Genomic DNA, 17,581 nt, shown 5'->3' on the forward strand with positions numbered 1-17,581 from the left:
TTCACACAAGCTTCAAGCTTTCTTTATTAGAGAGGCTCAGAAATGTCAGCCAAGTTATGAGAACACAAGAGTAATGCTGAATTGGTGCAGTAGCTCATCTGGTCATGCTACAGGCTCTTCCCTCTATATTAACCTCTGCTTAATTGTTGGGTGTGACACATTCTCTCTCTCCCTTTCCAGATGGTCTGCTGGGCATGTTCCTGAAGCGCCTGTCCTCTCAGCTCATCCTCCTCCAGGCCTGGACCGCTCACCTTTGGAAGATGTTTTACGACGCCCGCAAGCCCCGCAGCCAGATCAAGAACGAAGTCAACATTGACAACTTGGCCCGGGATGAGTTTAACCTGCAGAAGATGATTGTGGTGGTCACAGCTTCTGGAAAGGTGAGGAGTGTGCTTGTGAGCCAGGAACTTAAGTTATATAAGAGAGCTATGCTAAATCAAGGGTCAAGTCTTATCTTTAGTTCAGTGGCAGAGTGCCTCCTTTGTAGGACTGGGAATGTCCCCTGCCTCTGGAAACTTGGAAGAACCGCTGCCAGACAGTGTCAACAGAACTGACCTAGGTGGACTCAAGGGTCTGACTTTGGTATAAGGCTGCTTCCCATATTCCTATGTGTCCCACTATTGTCAACCAAATGGCATGGTGGGAAACGCACAAGCAAGGCATGAAGGCAGTGGCCTCTGGCGTTAAGAGGTGGTAGACTGTCACTGAACATGGAGGTTGTACTCCTGACTCTTGTGGTTAATGAGAACATTAGGAAGAGTCTCACTGGATCAGCTCAAAGGCAGCCACCCTCTTCCACCACACACAATATTTAAATCCTAGGATTGTAGAGTTGGAAGGGACCCAAAGATCAGTGGGTTGTCAGCACCCGGGGCAAGGCAAGTAATTTGCGCCCCCTAACCCATGGATTTGCGCCCCCTAACCCGTGGATTTGCGCCCCCTAACCCGTGGATTTGTGCCCCCTAACCCGTGGATTTGCGCACCCTAACCCCCAGATGTTGCGCCCGGTGCGGCCAGCCCCCCCCCACACCCCACGCCACTGCCAAAGATTCATCTAGTACATGGATATGCAAACTAAGGCCTGGGGGCTGGATCCAGCCCAATCACCTTCTAAATCTGGCCCACGGACAGTCCGGGAATCAGCATGTTGTTACGTGAGTAGATTGTGTCCTTTTATTAAAGATGCATCTCTGGGTTATTTGTATATAGTCCGGGCCCCCACAAGGTCTGAGGGACAGTGGACCGGCCCCGTGCTGAAGAAGTTTGCTGACCCCTGAACTAGTCAAACCCCTTACAATACAGGAATCATTTTCCATGCAGATCACCGCATGCTGTTGTGTCCGCTTGCTGTTGTGCCATCAAGCCTCTCTGCTATATGAACCTGTGTGGCTTGACCATTGTGTGGTCTTTGTGTTCTCTGTCCAGCTCTTTGGAATCGAAAGCAGCTCCGGGACCATCCTGTGGAAGCAGTACCTCCAGGACGTGCAGCCGGGCTCGTCCTTCAAGCTGATGGTCCAGAGGACGACTGCCCACTTCCCCCACCCTCCGCAGTGCACCCTCCTGGTCAAGGACAAGGTCAGGACCCATGTCTGTGATGGCCGGTTTGGACTTGGGAGATATTGTAGGGGGAAAGTTTGTTTGTGGGTAGCTAGCAAGGCCTGAGTTTGAAAACTAAATTGAAAATAGAATTGCCAGTATCATAATGCCAGTATACAAAGCTGTAGTGCAACTGCATTTGGAATACCGTGTACAGTTCTGGTTGCCTCACCTAAAAAAGGATATCGCACAGTTGGAAAAGGTTCAGAAAAGGGCAACCCAAAATGTTGAAGGGGATGGAACGGCTCCCCTATGAAGAAAGGTTGCAGTGTTTGGGATGTCTTACTTTAGAGAAAAGGCAAAGAAGAGGCAACATGGTAGAAGTTTATAACAATTTTGCGTGGCACGGAGACAGTGGATAGAGACATTTTTATCCCTCATATCACTGGAACTTGTGGGCATCCAATGATGCTGATTGCGGGAAGATTCGGGAGAGAGAAATGAAAGTATTTCTTCACGTAGCGCAGAGTTAAACTATGGAACTTGTTCCCACAGGAGGCAGTGATGGCCAGCAACCTAGATGGCTTTAAAAGAGGATTAGAGAAATTCAAGAAGGAGAGTGCTGTCAGTGGCTACTAGCCAGAATGGCTGTGCTCTGCAGCCAGGAGGCATCAATGCTTCTGAATATTGGTTGCTGGAAAGCCACAGGAGGGGAGAGCGGTCTTATGCTCAGATCCTGCTTCTTGCTTTGAGGCCACTATGAGAACAGGTTCCTGGGCTAGATGGGCCCATTGACCTGGTCCAGCAGGCTCTTCTTACTTTCTTATGAGCTTCCTGTCCCCGTGCCTCTTCCTCTCCCAGGAGACCGGCAAGAGCTCCCTCTACGTCTTCAACCCCATCTTTGGGAGGTGGAGTCAGGTGGCCCCTCCGGTGCTGAGCCGCCCCATCCTCCAGTCCCTGCTGCTCCCCATCATGGACCAAGATTATGCCAAAGTTCTGCTTTTGATCGACGACGAGTTCAAGGTGCGCTTTGCCTCATCCTTCGGTTATGCGGAAAGCCTCTTGAAAAACCCTCACACTTCTTTGACTTGTTCTCCCTTCTTTCCTTCCTGCCAGGTCACAGTGTTCCCAGCAACAAGGAATGTCCTCCGGCAGCTTGAGGAAATTGCTCCGACTGTCTCTTTTTACTTGGCAGACACCGAACAGGGCAAGTTGATGGGACGGAGGCTGCAAAAGGTACTTAGCTCTCATTTCCCCCTTGTTAAGATAAAGGTAAAGGGACCCCTGACTATTAGGTCCAGTCGTGACCGACTCTGGGGTTGCGGCGCTCATCTTGTTTTATTGGCCGAGGGAGCCGGCGTACAGCTTCCGGGTCATGTGTCCAGCCGCTTCTGGCGAACCAGAGCAGCGCACGGAAACGCTGTTTACCTTCCCGCCAGAGTGGTACCTATTTATCTACTTGCACTTTGATGTGCTTTTGAACTACTAGGTTGGCAGGAGCTGGGACCGAGCAAAGGGAGCTCACCCCATCACAGGGATTCGAACCGCGACCTTCCGATCAGCAAGCCCTAGGCTCTGTGGTCTAGACCACAGCGCCACCCGCGTCCCTTCCCCCTTGTTAAGATGGCGTTAAATACTCTGTGTGTTGTTGTGGACCTGTAACTGAGTGGTTTAGTGCCCCCCATACCACTGGTGTGTCCGTCCAGGTTGGCCAACTCAGAAGTGATGTCATCAGTGGGCGCTCTTGGGCTTACCCTGGAAGTGGAAGTTTGAACCAGCCCCAGTAAGCAATGAGATTGATGGTAGTTGTAGTTAATCAATTTCCAGAGGGCCAAAGATCCCACACACCTGCTGCAGCGGGATGGGGCTCTGTATGCATTAAGCTTCTTGTGCAGGGAAGTTGCATGCAAGCAAGGAATCGTGTTTTCAGTACATCTCAGACTAGGGGCCTTATATTGGGAGGACGGGACTTTCTAGGAATTGGCTTGACATTTTTTATATCCTGGGGTTCTTGGCCATGTGTTGCAGGACCTGACAACGGAGGAGAGCTGGGAGATCAACATCCCCCCTGACGTGCAGCGGATCGTAACCATCAAGGGGAAGAGGGCCAATGAACACGTCCATTCCCAGGGCCGGGTGATGGGAGATCGCAGTGTCCTTTACAAGGTAGGAGAGGGTGTGTGAACGTCCAGTGGGTCAGACAGCATCACATGCCTTTGCAGTTCTCATAGGAAGAATAGAAAGATGCCTTATGGTGAGCCTGGTTCTGTCTACCTCAGTATAGCCTACACTGATTGGCAGCAACTCTCCAGGGTTTCAGGCAGGATTCTGTCCCAACTCTACTTCGAAATGCTGCCACGGAATGAACCTAGGGCCTTCTGTATGCAAAGCAAATGCTCTAATGCTGAACCTTGGCCCTTCCTCGTAAAATAAACTAAGAGCCTAGTCCTCATGATTCTTAATAAAGAGCTGATTTAAATAGAAGCATAGGAAATGTTCTTATATCTAGACAGATCCCTGGGTCCACCTGGCTCAATACTGTCTGACTGGCAGCGGCTTTAATATTGAGCCATTGTAATTCCCCTTAAAATAAACAAGAGCCTTGTCCTTTTGGTTCTTTAAAAAGGGAGCTGATTGAAACTGAAACATAGGGAACTCTCTTATACCAAATCAGACTGACCAGCTCAGTATTGGTAACACTGACTGGCAGCAGTTCTCCAGGGTTTCAGGCAGGAGATTTTCAGAGCTGTACCTGGAGAATTGAACCTGAGACCTGCATGCAAAGCGGATGCTTGAACACAGAGCCATGGCACTTCTGTTGGGATTACACTCCTCCCGAGCTGCAGATACGTGGATTGTTGCATGTTACATGTCTGTTTACATTCCAGCACCGATTGCTGGAGTCCGTGAGCGGAACCTCCGCTCTGTATTGCTTTTGTTTTCAGTTTCTCTCTGAGAAGACTGCAAGGAGAGAAGATATGTTTTTCTTTGTCCTGATTTATGTATAATAAATGTGTAGTTTAGTATGTGTCCACACCTCAAGCCTCACCTGTTGCGCGGATTACACAGCTGAGAAATGTGTGCTCAAGGCTGCTCATCTTGAGTCACAGACGCACGTCAGAGGAGCAGAGGTCGATGGATCTCTGCAGCGGCAAGGCTGCAGAGGGAGACGCTCCAGCTGAGGCCGAACAAGCTGGCTTTTCGTCCCCCGATTCTGACAACTTCCCCATCTGAGTCACATTGTTTCATGCTGGGAAGGGAACACACAGGCTAGTTGGGCCTGTTTCAAGGTGTCAGCCTTTGTCTTGTTGCAGTCGTTGAACCCAAACCTGCTGGCGGTGGTGACGGAGAGCACGGACACCCACCCGGAGCGCACGTTCATCGGGATCCATTTGATTGACAGCGTCACTGGCAGGATCATCCACTCCTCGGTGCAGAAGAAGGCCAAGGGGCCGGTCCACATTGTCCACTCGGAGAACTGGGTGGTGGTAAGCAGTGTCCCCATGTCCCACCCTTTCATGCAGGTGGAATTTGTGAGAACATCATGAAGGAGTTGTGGAAGGAGAAAGGCCTTGCCTAGTGTGCCGTTGCCTGGGAGTTTGGGGTTTTAGTTAGGATCAGCAGCAATTAAAATACCATATAGTGGTACCTTGGTTCTCAAACTTAATCTGATCTCGAAGTTTGTTCCAAAACCAAAGCGTTCCAAAACCAAGGCACACTTTCCCATCAAAAGTAATGCAAAATGGATTAACCTGTTCCAGACAGCAATTTAACATGAATTTTACTATCCAACGACACCATTGATCCATAAAATGAAAGCAGTAAACAATGTACTGTACTATAAAATAAATAAGGCCGTATTGTAGATGATTTAAAAAATAAGAATTCTTACCTGCACTGATGATAGTCATTGTTTGGATGGGGGACTTTTATCCATTTCCGCAGTCACACACTCAATCAATCAATCAATCAGCAGCTGAACTGGATTCCACAAAGTGACAAAAACAAATTAATTGAAAAAGCCTCAAAACCAAAAACGCAAAATAAATAGCAAAAACAAAAGCACCAAACTTAATCCGTTCCGGAAGTCCGTTTGACTACCAAAGTGTTCAAAAACCAAGGTGCAGCTTCTGATTGGTGCAGACACCCCAGAAACAATAGCTGACAGCTGCATCAGATGTTCAGCTTCCAAAAAACGTTCGAAAAATGGAACACTTACTTCCGGGTTTTCGGCATTTGAGAACCAAGGTGTTTGAGTACCAAGGCATTTGAGAACCAAAGTACCATTGTATTAAAAGTAGTTTAGATTTATCGTTATTAGTATTTTTATTATTACTTCTGAGCCAGCTTTCTCCTCTCCCACCACAGTACCAGTACTGGAACGCCAAGGCCCGCCGCAATGAATTCACAGTGTTGGAGCTGTACGAGGGGACGGAGCAGTACAACGCCACGGCCTTCAGCTCCCTGGACCGCCCCCTCCTGCCCCAGGTCCTGCAGCAGTCCTACATTTTCCCCTCCGCCATCAGTGCTATGGAGGTCACCATCACAGAACGGGGGATCACCAGCCGCCACTTGCTCAGTTAAGGAGCGGGCCGGGTTTTGAGCTTTCTGATCAATCGGGATTTGAGAGTGTGGCCACCTTGAAGCGGGGAGGGAGCAGCCCCTTTCAGTTTCAGAACATGCAGTGAAAAGGTTTCCCACCAGCTTCTACCAAAGGCCTAGTAGTCCGGGGTGGTGAGGAATTTGAAGACCCTTTACTATTTCTGCAGCAGGGTCTCTTGTCCCCAGTGTCCTAGAGCCAATCAGCATGAAATCGGCTTCTGAGCCACCGAGAAAGTGTCTTCTTACTTTTCATGCCGATTGGAGTGGAATGAGGCAAGTCAGCCACTGAAGATGGCTCCTAGGATCACTCTAGGAGGCGTGTGGGAAGAACACCAATGAGTTGTTCTCTATGCTCCAAAGCTAAGCATTTAGGAACATGGAGAACTTAAGTTGCTTCTATTTCCAGAGAATGGTGCACAAGTTCTGTTATGTACAATGGGTTTTCAAGGAAAATGTCGGACTTGCGTTCGACCGAGCAACTCCTCTGGAATCGCCTCCGACGTGATTAATGACCTGAGCCTCTGATAAGGCTCCAAGCACATTCCCATTACACAGAGAATCCAGCACAGGGAAGGACGAGAAATATGAGCTACAGTGGTACCTCGGTGGTACTTACATACGCTTCATGTTACAGACTCCGCTTACCTAGAAATAGTGCTTCAGGTTAAGAACTTTGCTTCAGGATGAGAGCAGAAATCGTGCTCCGGCGGCGCGGCAGCAGCAGGAGGCCCCATTAGCTAAAGTGGTGCTTCAGGTTAAGAACAGTTTCAGGTTAAGTACGGACTTCCGGAACGAATTAAGTACTTAACCCGAGGTACCACTGTACATGCTAAGCATTTTATTTCTAGTTACACAGACAGAAAAGAAACATCCTCTCTCTGTGAAAGCAGAGAGCAACTGAAAAACAAAGGAACAGGAAACCAGTAACATCACATCCGTCTCCTGTCTTCCGTGAGACTTCCAACAGTCTGGAATGTCTCTGGAATGCAAAACAGAGTCTTGTGACTCCAAGAGCACTGCACAGTGGTAACACACAGAAACCAACAGAAAGTAGAACTTGGATCACCCCAAAAGGAGATACAGGAGACCTCCAAATCATTTGCCCGTGAAAATAGTAAATCTAGCTGAAAGGCAACACATGGAGTTCTGCACTGCAATGCATTCCTGAACACGATTACCGTATAATCTAAAAAAATTGTATAATCTAACACTTCTGTTGCTCAGGAGGAAGTGTGGATTTTGTGGCAATTGTTGAAATAACGTTTGCCATGGGGTTTGTTTCATTTGTAACTCTGCAGTTGGACTTCCTTCTGGGGCGATCCTTTCACTCCCCAAAGCTCTCTTGGACCCGCGGCGGCCAGAAATCCCTACAGAGCAAACTAGGTAAGGAAATTGGGGTGGGTGTAACTCCTAGGCCTTTGGAGAAGCCTTTGAGTGTGTGCTGCAGGTTTTAGACAGTCAGGCCATCTAGTAGGAGGACTGTAGAAAACTAGAATTGGCCTCAGGTAGAAACCAGATAGGTCCTGTTCTGTGAAGCACTCTTCCCTCAACATTCACTTTTTGGTCTTTCTCTTGGAGTCCTTTTTATGCTGCCAGGCTTTTGTATGGTGTTTAATTCTTAATTGTTTTTTATTTAACTAGTCATCTTAATGTTTTTCTGTATCTTAAATGTGGCACACTGCCCTGCTATTTTACATTGTGGCAGTACAGAAGTACTTTTATATGAGCAAACTGCCTTGCCCCCAAGACAGCTTGGCCATCAATAGTCCAGTGTGATCTACTGTGATTGGATTCCACTCTCAAGGAATTCCTGCAGAAAAGAAAGGTCTTTCCCCCATTATCAGGATTGGGGATTGGGGAACCTGTAGCCCTCCAGCAATTACAGTGGTCTGGGATGATGGGAGTTGTAGTCCAGAAATATTTAGAAGGCCTCAACCTCCATCATTATTGGTTCCACAACCCTGAAGTTCTAAGCGGACCATTCATTCATTCATTTTTATTTTATTTTATTTTGTTTATTTTGTTTTTTTATTTTGTTTTTTATTTTATTTTTTATTTTATTTTTTATTTATTTTATTTTTATTTTTATTTATTTATTTATTTATTTAACAAAATTAAGATACCACTTAATTGTGGTGAAACCTTTAAGCAGCTTACAAAGAAATATAAAAATCATCAATAAAAGGCAACATGAGAAGGAAGGGGGGCTTTGGGGGGTTTCCTTTATTTTTAATTTCCTTGTTTCTACTTTCTTTTTTAGTATACTGCCTTTCCATATTGTTGTACACAAGGCAATTTACCAGCTGAAAAAACAACAAAATATGCAGCATAGATCTTGCATCTTTAAACAATGTGATCCAATACAAATAGGTCACAATAGAAGATATGACTTAAAGTAATATTCAGTAACCCGTTAGAATATAATAATATGCAATAAAATTAACTCTCAAAATATCAACAAATAATAATCGAACAGAAATTCACTCTCAACAATTTCAATAAATTATAATCAGTGAAAATAACAGCGAAATTACAATATATAAAATACTACAATATTGGGGGGGGCCCATGGGGCAGTCCAAATGGATCTTGTGGAGAGGTGACAGCCTGTTGCTTTGATGTCCTGGTCTTGCTTGCTGTTTTCCAGGGAAGAAAACTTGATCCCGTATTCCCCAGACGTGCAGATCCATGCAGAGAGGTTCATCAACTACAACCAGACCATCTCCCGAATGAGAGGCATTTACACAGCCCCGTCAGGCCTTGAGTCTACATGTCTGGTGAGCCCTCTTAACTCCTCACTCGAACGATGCAGTTTCTTCAACAAGGTGGTGATGGTCACACGGGGCTTACAGGGACAGGGTAACTCTGGCCTGCCAGTGGCACCGTACAAGGACAGGAATGGACTCCTTGGTCTGATTCAGTACCCCCCTGCACCAACTATATCCAAATATTTGCTTGAGGCAGGACTCGGCTGTCCTTGGCCTTTTGTCACTTCTATTTTCTTAATTTCACCCGCAGGTTGTGGCGTACGGCCTGGACATCTACCAGACCCGAGTCTACCCCTCCAAGCAGTTTGACGTCCTGAAGGATGACTACGACTATGTCCTGATCAGCAGTGTCCTTTTCGGGCTGGTCTTTGCCACCATGATCACCAAGAGGCTGGCTCAGGTGAAGCTCCTCAACCGGGCCTGGCGATAACCAGATTTGCAGAAGCAAACCTGCTGGGGCTGGACAACAAAGACCCTGGTCCACAAGGAGAGGGAGGATCTCAGCCACATTGTTGATTAGATAGCTGTTACCTGGATGGAACAAGATCTGTGGGGTCCTTTTTTTGTCTGCGTCTCATCTGCTGGAATAGCTAAGCCCAGTTCCTCGTGGGAAATGAGAAACGTAAGGAACAAGAATATGCTACGAAACAAAAGACTATATAAAGTTTTTATTTTCTCCTTGGGAACTGGTCCAAGGTGGTCCGGGTGCTTTGTCTTGACTGCCTTGTAATGTAACACCTCTGATCCCATCTCTGAAGCACCTTTGCCATAAAAGTCAATCTCTGGGTCTTCAGCCTGCGTCATCACATACATTTTACTTGGGAGTAGGGGAGGGAGTCCCCTGCCTTTCTTGCCCCAACAGTTTCTGATCCACCCCTTACCCTCCCTGAAAACCCTTAACTCAAGAAAGCAGTTGGAAAAAGACTGGATTTGCAGTTGGGAGAAGAGGACAGTGGGAGCCAGCCTTCCTCAACCTGTTGCCTTCCATATTTTAGACTCCAGCTTCCATCAGCCAGCATAGCCCAGTGGTCAGGGATAATGGGAGCTGTAGTTTGAATAACATCTGAGGGAGGGATGGGGGAGATTAGGTTAGGGTGGCATAAGGGAATTTTGGATGTATGCTAATTAAAATGGAGTTGAATACAGATCAGATCAGCTTGACATTTAATAGCTCAGGGAAGGGGCATTGGAGAAGATGTGACTATTATGGTCTAATATTCTGGTTGTTGCACTGATATTTCCCCCCATTTGATCTTGTGTTCCTGCTGCAAACACACATAATTGTTTGACTCTTTCCTGTGATGTTGATCTCTTTGCTCTAGGGCTTGCCATTTAAATTACACTGACTGGTGTAATGGTAAATGTGACTGGTAGGCTCTGAAAACATATCCTGCATTGGGGTGAATGGAAGTACTTGAAGCTAGGTTTCCTCCCTTGATAATATAAAATAAAAAACCTTTTAAGTTCTAAGTGAACCCTTTCTGCTCTGCATGTTCTTTACCATGGGATGTATCAGATTGTCCTGATCAGAGTAGATCCATAATGGTCATGGCCAACTCGGGTCCAGTAATTTCAGTGGGACTACTCCAAGCAGGATTTAGATACAACCCCATGCGGGTTTTGTTTTCCTTATGTGGGGCAGGAATGTTGATTTTCTGGTGCTGACTTGTGGCTGAACTACACCTCCCATCAACCACAGCAAGCATGGTCAATGACCAGGAATCATAAAATCATAGAATTGTAGCATTGGAAAGGACCCCAAGGGTCATCTAGTCCAACTGCCTGCAATGCAGGAATCTTAACTAAAGCATTCAAGACAAATGGCCATCCAACCTCTGCTTAAAAGCCTCCAATGAAGGAGAGTCCATCTTCCAAGGGAGTCCATTCCACTGTCGAACAGCTGTTAACTGTTAGAAAGTTCTTACTGATGTTTAGTCGGAATTTCCTTTCTTATAACTTAAAGCCATTTGTTTGAGGATGATGGGAATTTAGTTCGGCAACATTGGGAGGGCCAGAGGTTCCCCAGAGCTGGTTTAATAAGAAGAATCTAAACCTGTTTTCACCAGCCTGGTGCTCTCCAGACTACAACTCCCGCCACAACTTAAGGGCTGCCACAGAGAAGGTGCTCTTCATAAGCCGGGTCACACTCCCTGCATCTCTCCTGACAATTGACATCCACAAATGCTACCACAGCAGTTCTGTTAACACGGCCTGAAGCCAGATTGGGATGGATCCAAGTAATGTCTTTCCTCCAAACATGTCCCCAAAGCTGGGTGGCCACCAGAAGTGCAACCTTCTCTTTCTGTATGCTGGCACAACAATAATTTTTACTGTTGAAGAACTGAGATGCAGACAGGCTCATGCTTACCCTAGACCACTTATTCTGACCATTCTTAATTGTTGACAAATACTTACGTAGCAGCCAAACATGGCAAATCATTTTCTTTTCTTATTACTGAAATCAGCCTGGGTCCTGCTGTGCAGAACTGACTTCATGTTCCTCAATGTACAAATGGGGAGAGGTGGGTGGCACCATTTTCTACCCTGAAAGCCCAAGATCCAGGCCACCCCTTAACCAACCCAACAGTAAGCCAGCTCCTCAGTCTCCCCAGTGTCCTTATAGTGTTGTTATGTGCAGGAGAGATGTGCCTCCCCCCCCGATTCAAATCAGTAATAAATTATTACTGGTTGAAGGCTCATAATTGAGACTAGGCTTCACCAACCTGTTGCCCTACAGATGTTGGACTACAACTCCCCATGGCTGTACAATGACGTGATTTATTTTGATGAAGAGGGTAAACCATATATGAAAGGATCTATATTTGACTCTTCTAAATAATGAGAGAATAAATCACCAGATCTCATATATTTTCCAAAACATACAAGTCAATACCCAAATTTGATTTCCAGTGTTACACCACCTACCTCTGAAGATAAGAAGGAAGGAGTAGAGATCCCAACTCCTAGCAGAAGCAACATTGCAGGAGATTATGTCCAAAGGGAAATGCCAAACTTTGAATGCGATGAAAATACTGGTGCAGTTTCAGTGCTGGAAATCAGATGCTTATCTAGTAAAGGCATCCCACCAGTAAAGATTGTCCTACACTGCAAGGACAGTCCAACCCTATGAACCCTCTAACTGGGAGGAAATTGAGCAGATGTCAAATGCGGAAGCTCATTTACGGAGAAAGGCTGCACAGGAAGAAATTGATGCACTACATCAAAATAAAGCATGGAAACAGATAGTATTCCAGGTGGAAAAATCAAAGTTAGAAACAGAACTGTTAGAACCCAGTTCCAAGATACTTTCAAGAATGTATAACTTGCTGCTAAAATGGAACACACAAGATGAAACAGTCAAATCAGCTATGATAAAATGGGCACAGGATATAGGGTATAATATTTTGTTTGCTGACTGGGAAAGGTTATGGACCACCGGCCTGAGATTCACGGCATGTAATGCCTTGAAAGAAAATATTATGAAAATGATATACAGGTGGTACATGACCCCAGTCAAGCTTGCAAAGATATACCATTTGTCAGATAATAAATGTTGGAAATGTAAAGAAACTGAAGGAACGTTCTTTCACCTCTGGTGGACCTGCCCTAGAGTTAAGGCTTTCTGGGAAATGATATATAATGAGCTGAAAAAGATATTTAAGTATACCTTTCCTAAGAAACCAGAGGCTTTTCTTTTAGGCATTGTCGGCCAGAGGGTGTTAAAGAAAGACCGAACTTTTTTTATGTATGCTACAACAGCAGCAAGGATACTTATTGCTAAATACTGGAAAACCCAAGATTTGCCCACACTGGAAGAATGGCAGATGCAACTGATGGACTATATGGAACTGGCGGAAATGACTGGCAGAATCCAAGACCTGGGAGAAGAACTGGACTGGAAGAAATTTAAGGACTATCTACAAAAATATTGCAAACTGTATGAATGTTAAGAAAGATGTAAGATTAGCAACAATATGGTACCAACAAATTAGGTAAAAGGAATATGAAGTTAAATGTAATTTAAAAGAATAGACAAATTTTGGATAAATACTATGTCAAAATTAAGTTTTCAAAACCGTGATCTAAATTATCTAAAATTAGGGACATAATACTGGAAAATTATATTATAAGTATTAAAACAAGTTAATAAATTGCTGGTAAATTTTAAGATTTTGGAATGCAGGAACGAGAGTTGTGAGGAAGTCCAATGAGGTGAATGAAATGTGGATATTGGAAAATTATATGTTATTCTGAATGTTTTTTACTGTTCAAACAAAATTTTAATAAATATCATTATAAAAAAACAAAAACAAAATAAAGCATGGAAACTTTCCCAGCTACCTACTGGAAAGAAGGTAAATGGGTGTCAGTGGGTTTTTAAAATTAAGGTTACACAGGCTGACTGCGCAGGAAACACTAAAAAATTTAAATCAACCAGAGGCTACATTTATATATTTGCAAATGGACCTATTTCTTGGGGGAGCTATAAGCAAAATTGTATGACTCTTCCTTCTATGGAGTCTGAATATATAGCAGCTACAGAAGCCAGTAGAGAATTACAGTGGTTTGATCAACTAATGAAAGACTATGGTCTAGTGAGAGAGAAACCAATTCAACTAATGGAGAACAACCAGAGCTGTCTAGAGCTGATTCAAAGTGATAAATTTTGTGCAAGAACAAAGCATATCCAAAATGAAATATCATTTTATACATGAAGTTATACGGTTAGAACTTGTAAACTTATCATATTGTTCTGCAAAGGAAATGATAGCAGATAGTCTAACAAAACCTCAGGCAAAAGAAATTTTCAACTCTCTTCAAAACAAAATGGGACTGACACTGAGATCCGGCGGCGAGGGCCTTCTGGCGGTTCCCTCATTGCGAGAAATGAGGTTACAGGGAACCAGAGAGAGGGCCTTCTCGGTAGTGGCGCCCACCCTGTGGAACACCCTCCCTTCAGATGTGAAGGAAATAAGCCTCTATCCTATCTTTAAAAGACATCTGAAAGCAGCCCTGTTTAGGGAAGTTTTAAATATTTAATGCTGTTTTGTTTTTAACACTTGATTGGGAGCCTCCGGGAGTGGGTGGGGAGACTCAGCCAGATGGGTGGGGTATAAATAATAAATTATTATTAAATTATTATTATGAAAATGTTTAAAGGTAATAATGATTGTACATAGCATTTTGTCTGAGAAGGGGCTTGTGGGAAGAAAGCATCCAAAATGCAAAGTAAACCGCCCTGAGCTCTTTTGATGAACAATGGGAAGGGGAAGGGAAGAAAAGAGAAAGAAGAGAAAAGAAAAGAAAAGGAAGGAGAAAAGAAAGGGTTCACAAGGGCTCACAAGGGCTACAACATTATAAGTTTGAATTCTGTGATGTCATACACCTTTGCCAGAGGCAGTTATGTCAGTTGAGGCAGTTATTAACAGTAAGCCTTGAGTGCAGTCAGGGAAAAGGCAGGGAAGGGAAGGAGGGAGGAAGGAAGGAAGGGGGGAAGAATCAAAATAAGTGGGGTTATGTGTATGGCATGGCAAACTGGTGGTTGTCTGGATGTCCAACATGCCCCCCCCTCCAGTTTGAGTGAAGGAGGCGAGGACATGTGCCCCACCTAGGCCAGAAGTCACCTAGGCCTCAAAACTGTCCAAAATTCCTTTTGTCTTCTAAAAATCCACAGCTAAAGTTTTCCTCTGTTTTCTCACAAGATGCTGTGGCAAAGGCAAAATGTTACTTTATCAGTAGGAGAAGGCTTCAAAAAGCGAATGAATAGGCTCTGTCAGAGCAAGCCTGAGAACTGACTCTTATCTCATTCGGTTGTAACACATCTTTGGACACGCTGAACGCAAGGCTTCTCACCCCCCTTTCCTGGGAAGGGTGCCAAGAGTCCCAAGACAGGAGCTTTCTGTTCATGCTCAGGGGAACTCATGAGGCAGGACTCTTGAGGAGGAGGAGAAAGGGGAGGGAACTGGAAGGGGAATATAGGCTCTGTGCAAATGGCTGTGAACTCTATCCTATCTTTAAAAGACACCTGAAGGCAGCTCTGTTTAGGGAAGTTTTAAATATTTAATGCTGTTTTGTTTTTAACACTTGATTGGGAGCCTCCCGGAGTGGCTGGGGAGACTCAGCCAGATGGGCAGGGTATAAATAATAAATTATTATTAAATTATTATTATGAAAATGTTTAAAGGTAATAATGATTGTACGTAGCATTTTGTCCATGATGAGGGCAGAAATGAAAATAGATATGGTGCTGAACAAAGACAAATAACGGAGAAAGGGATAGCAGGGATGTTATATAAACTGATGATAAGCGACAAAGAAAGAATGATAAGGCTAATTCAGATTAAATGGGAGCAGGAAGGTATGATCCATCCAAACATGGCCCAAGAACTGATGAAGAATATAAACAATATTAAAATAGAAAAGTATAAAGAATTAAGTAGAAATTTTTAGTCCCAAATGCTGGCATTGTGGTCAGGAAAAAGGACTATATTCACACATGTGGTGGGAATGTAATCTGGTTAAGGAATATTGGCAAAAGATTATAAAGGTAATTTCTGGATTATTTCAAATAAACATAGAAGTTAATAGGGATTTGTTATTTTCGGGAATACTGGGAGACAACAAAGTAAAAAGTAATAAGCAAGAGTTGTACAAGATTCTGATTCTAGCTGGAATGGCAGTTATTGCTTTGGGATAGATGGAAAGAAAAGGCCAAATGGAATATGGAAAAATGGAATGATGATGTTTTTGAATACGTACAATCAGAAATATTTGCACAGATAGTGGCAGAGGATAGATGGGAAAACAAATGCCAAAGAATCACAAATAAATGGGCTTTTTACAGGGACTGGATAGAAAGAGAGGAAGCCAAACCTAACATACAAGCTCGAATGAACAGACTGTCTACATGGATAAAGATATGAAGAAGGAAGGCCTGACGGGGGAGGGAGGGAGGGGAAAAAAAGAAGAAAAAAAAGGTAAACCGGATGGTATTTTGAATGGATTTTGTTATGTAAGCCCTTTTTCAGAAACCATATATATTAATGCTATGTAGGTATGCATTGTAGTATGAATGAATTGTGTTTTGTATTCTTTGTTTATAGAATATATATAATAATGTTACGTTACTAAGCAAATTTAATAAAACAGTTTAAAAAAAAACCCTTAAAGCAGAGATAACCATCTAATCTCCCCTCTGATATGAAGCTCCTTGAGTTACCAATAGCCCAATTGCTACCTCTTGGGGATCATCCATACTGTTGTCCAATGTGGATATTAGGCCTTTTTTATAATTTTTATTTTCTTTAATAAAAACAAAACAAAACACATATAACAATAATAAAAAAAGACATAACATTTTGTCCGAGAAGGGGCTTGTGGGACGAAAGCATCCAAAATGCAGAATAAAACGCCCTGAGATCTTTTGATGAACGATGGGAAGGGGAAGGGAAGAAAAGAGAAAGAAGAGAAAAGAAAAGAAAAGGAAGGAGAAAAGAAAGGGTTCACAAGGGCTACAACATTATAAGTTTGAATTCTGTGATGTCATAAACCTTTGCCAGAGGCAGTTATGTCAGTTGGGGCAGTTATTAACAGTAGGCCTTGAGTGTAGTCAGGAAAAAGGCAGGGAAAGGAAGGAGGAAGGAAGGAAGGAAGGAAGAAAAAAAATCAAAATAATTCAAGCTGGTGGTCGTCTGAATGTCCAACATGCCTCCCCACCCCTGTCAGTTCCCCTCAAAAAAATTCTAGCAATTGTCAGTGTTGTTTCAGTGGGGAAGATATTTAAGATTTTTCTCCTCAGAACACACTTTTCTCCTGAGAGCAGGCCGGGGTTTGAGCAGGCAGGAGGGCAGAGACATGGGAGTGTTCTTCCATCTGAGGAGTTTCCTGCTCTTTTCCCCACAGAAGGCGCTTGAATGCAAAATTCAAATTATTTTCTCTAGATACGGTAACTACCTCTCAAGGCCTGAAGGATCAGAGATGCATTTCCAGCAGGGATAACAGACAGCGTGTCACATCAAATAAATAAATAAATACAAATCCCCTCAGGAGTTTTTATTTTGAGGGTTTTTTTTTTTCCTGAGAGAAGGCCTTGCTTATATTCATTTTGTGGAAGCTCTTCCTTTTTTTTAAAGAATATTTATTAAAATTTTCAATAGCAATACAATAAAAATCAAAAAGAAAAAAAAAATAACAAAAATACAAAAATGAAAATAATTAAAAACACACAGAGTTTCCATTACTTATTTTCCATTAACTTATTTCCCGGACCTCCTCATACCTCCTTTTTTTGTATTCCAATTCAAATTGTTAGTTCAGCAAATCCTTATCAATAAATTTTTACCTATTTCTAAACCTTTTTTTCCCCCATATTCTCTTAAAGCATTACAGCTGGAAACCACTTAGTTTCTATCCAACATCATTCTAACATTCATTAATTTTGCAATATTTCTGTAAATAGTCTTTAAATTTCTTCCAATCTTCTTCCGCCAACTCTTCTCCCTGGTCTCGGATTCTGCCAGTCATTTCTGCCAGTCCCATATAGTCCATCACCTTCATCTGCCATTCTTCCCGGGTGGGTAAATCTTGTGTCTTCCAATACTTTGCCATGAGTATTCTTGCTGCTGTTGTGGCATACATAAAGAAAGTTCTATCCTTCTTTGGCACCAATTGGCCGA

The 17,581-nt window shown here is 43.7% G+C and overlaps 1 protein-coding gene across 1 annotated transcript in view; it reads left to right on the forward strand.

The window, feature by feature from the left end:
• The window catches only part of EMC1 (ER membrane protein complex subunit 1), a 28,932-nt gene extending 18,551 nt beyond the window's left edge, over nucleotides 1–10,381 (forward strand). The window contains exons 13-22 of the mRNA XM_081923534.1: nucleotides 181–380; nucleotides 1,426–1,575; nucleotides 2,398–2,559; nucleotides 2,653–2,772; nucleotides 3,565–3,702; nucleotides 4,851–5,024; nucleotides 5,905–6,115; nucleotides 7,437–7,521; nucleotides 8,786–8,915; nucleotides 9,157–10,381. Of these exons, the coding sequence (XP_081779660.1) occupies nucleotides 181–380; nucleotides 1,426–1,575; nucleotides 2,398–2,559; nucleotides 2,653–2,772; nucleotides 3,565–3,702; nucleotides 4,851–5,024; nucleotides 5,905–6,115; nucleotides 7,437–7,521; nucleotides 8,786–8,915; nucleotides 9,157–9,336 (1,550 nt within the window). The 3' untranslated portion in view covers nucleotides 9,337–10,381. The remainder of the gene's footprint in view (nucleotides 1–180; nucleotides 381–1,425; nucleotides 1,576–2,397; nucleotides 2,560–2,652; nucleotides 2,773–3,564; nucleotides 3,703–4,850; nucleotides 5,025–5,904; nucleotides 6,116–7,436; nucleotides 7,522–8,785; nucleotides 8,916–9,156) is intronic.
• Nucleotides 10,382–17,581: the final 7,200 nt, after the last annotated feature.

This window comes from Podarcis melisellensis, assembly GCF_964234715.1.
Source record: "Podarcis melisellensis genome assembly, chromosome: 8".
NCBI classification, from domain to species: domain Eukaryota; kingdom Metazoa; phylum Chordata; class Lepidosauria; order Squamata; family Lacertidae; genus Podarcis; species Podarcis melisellensis.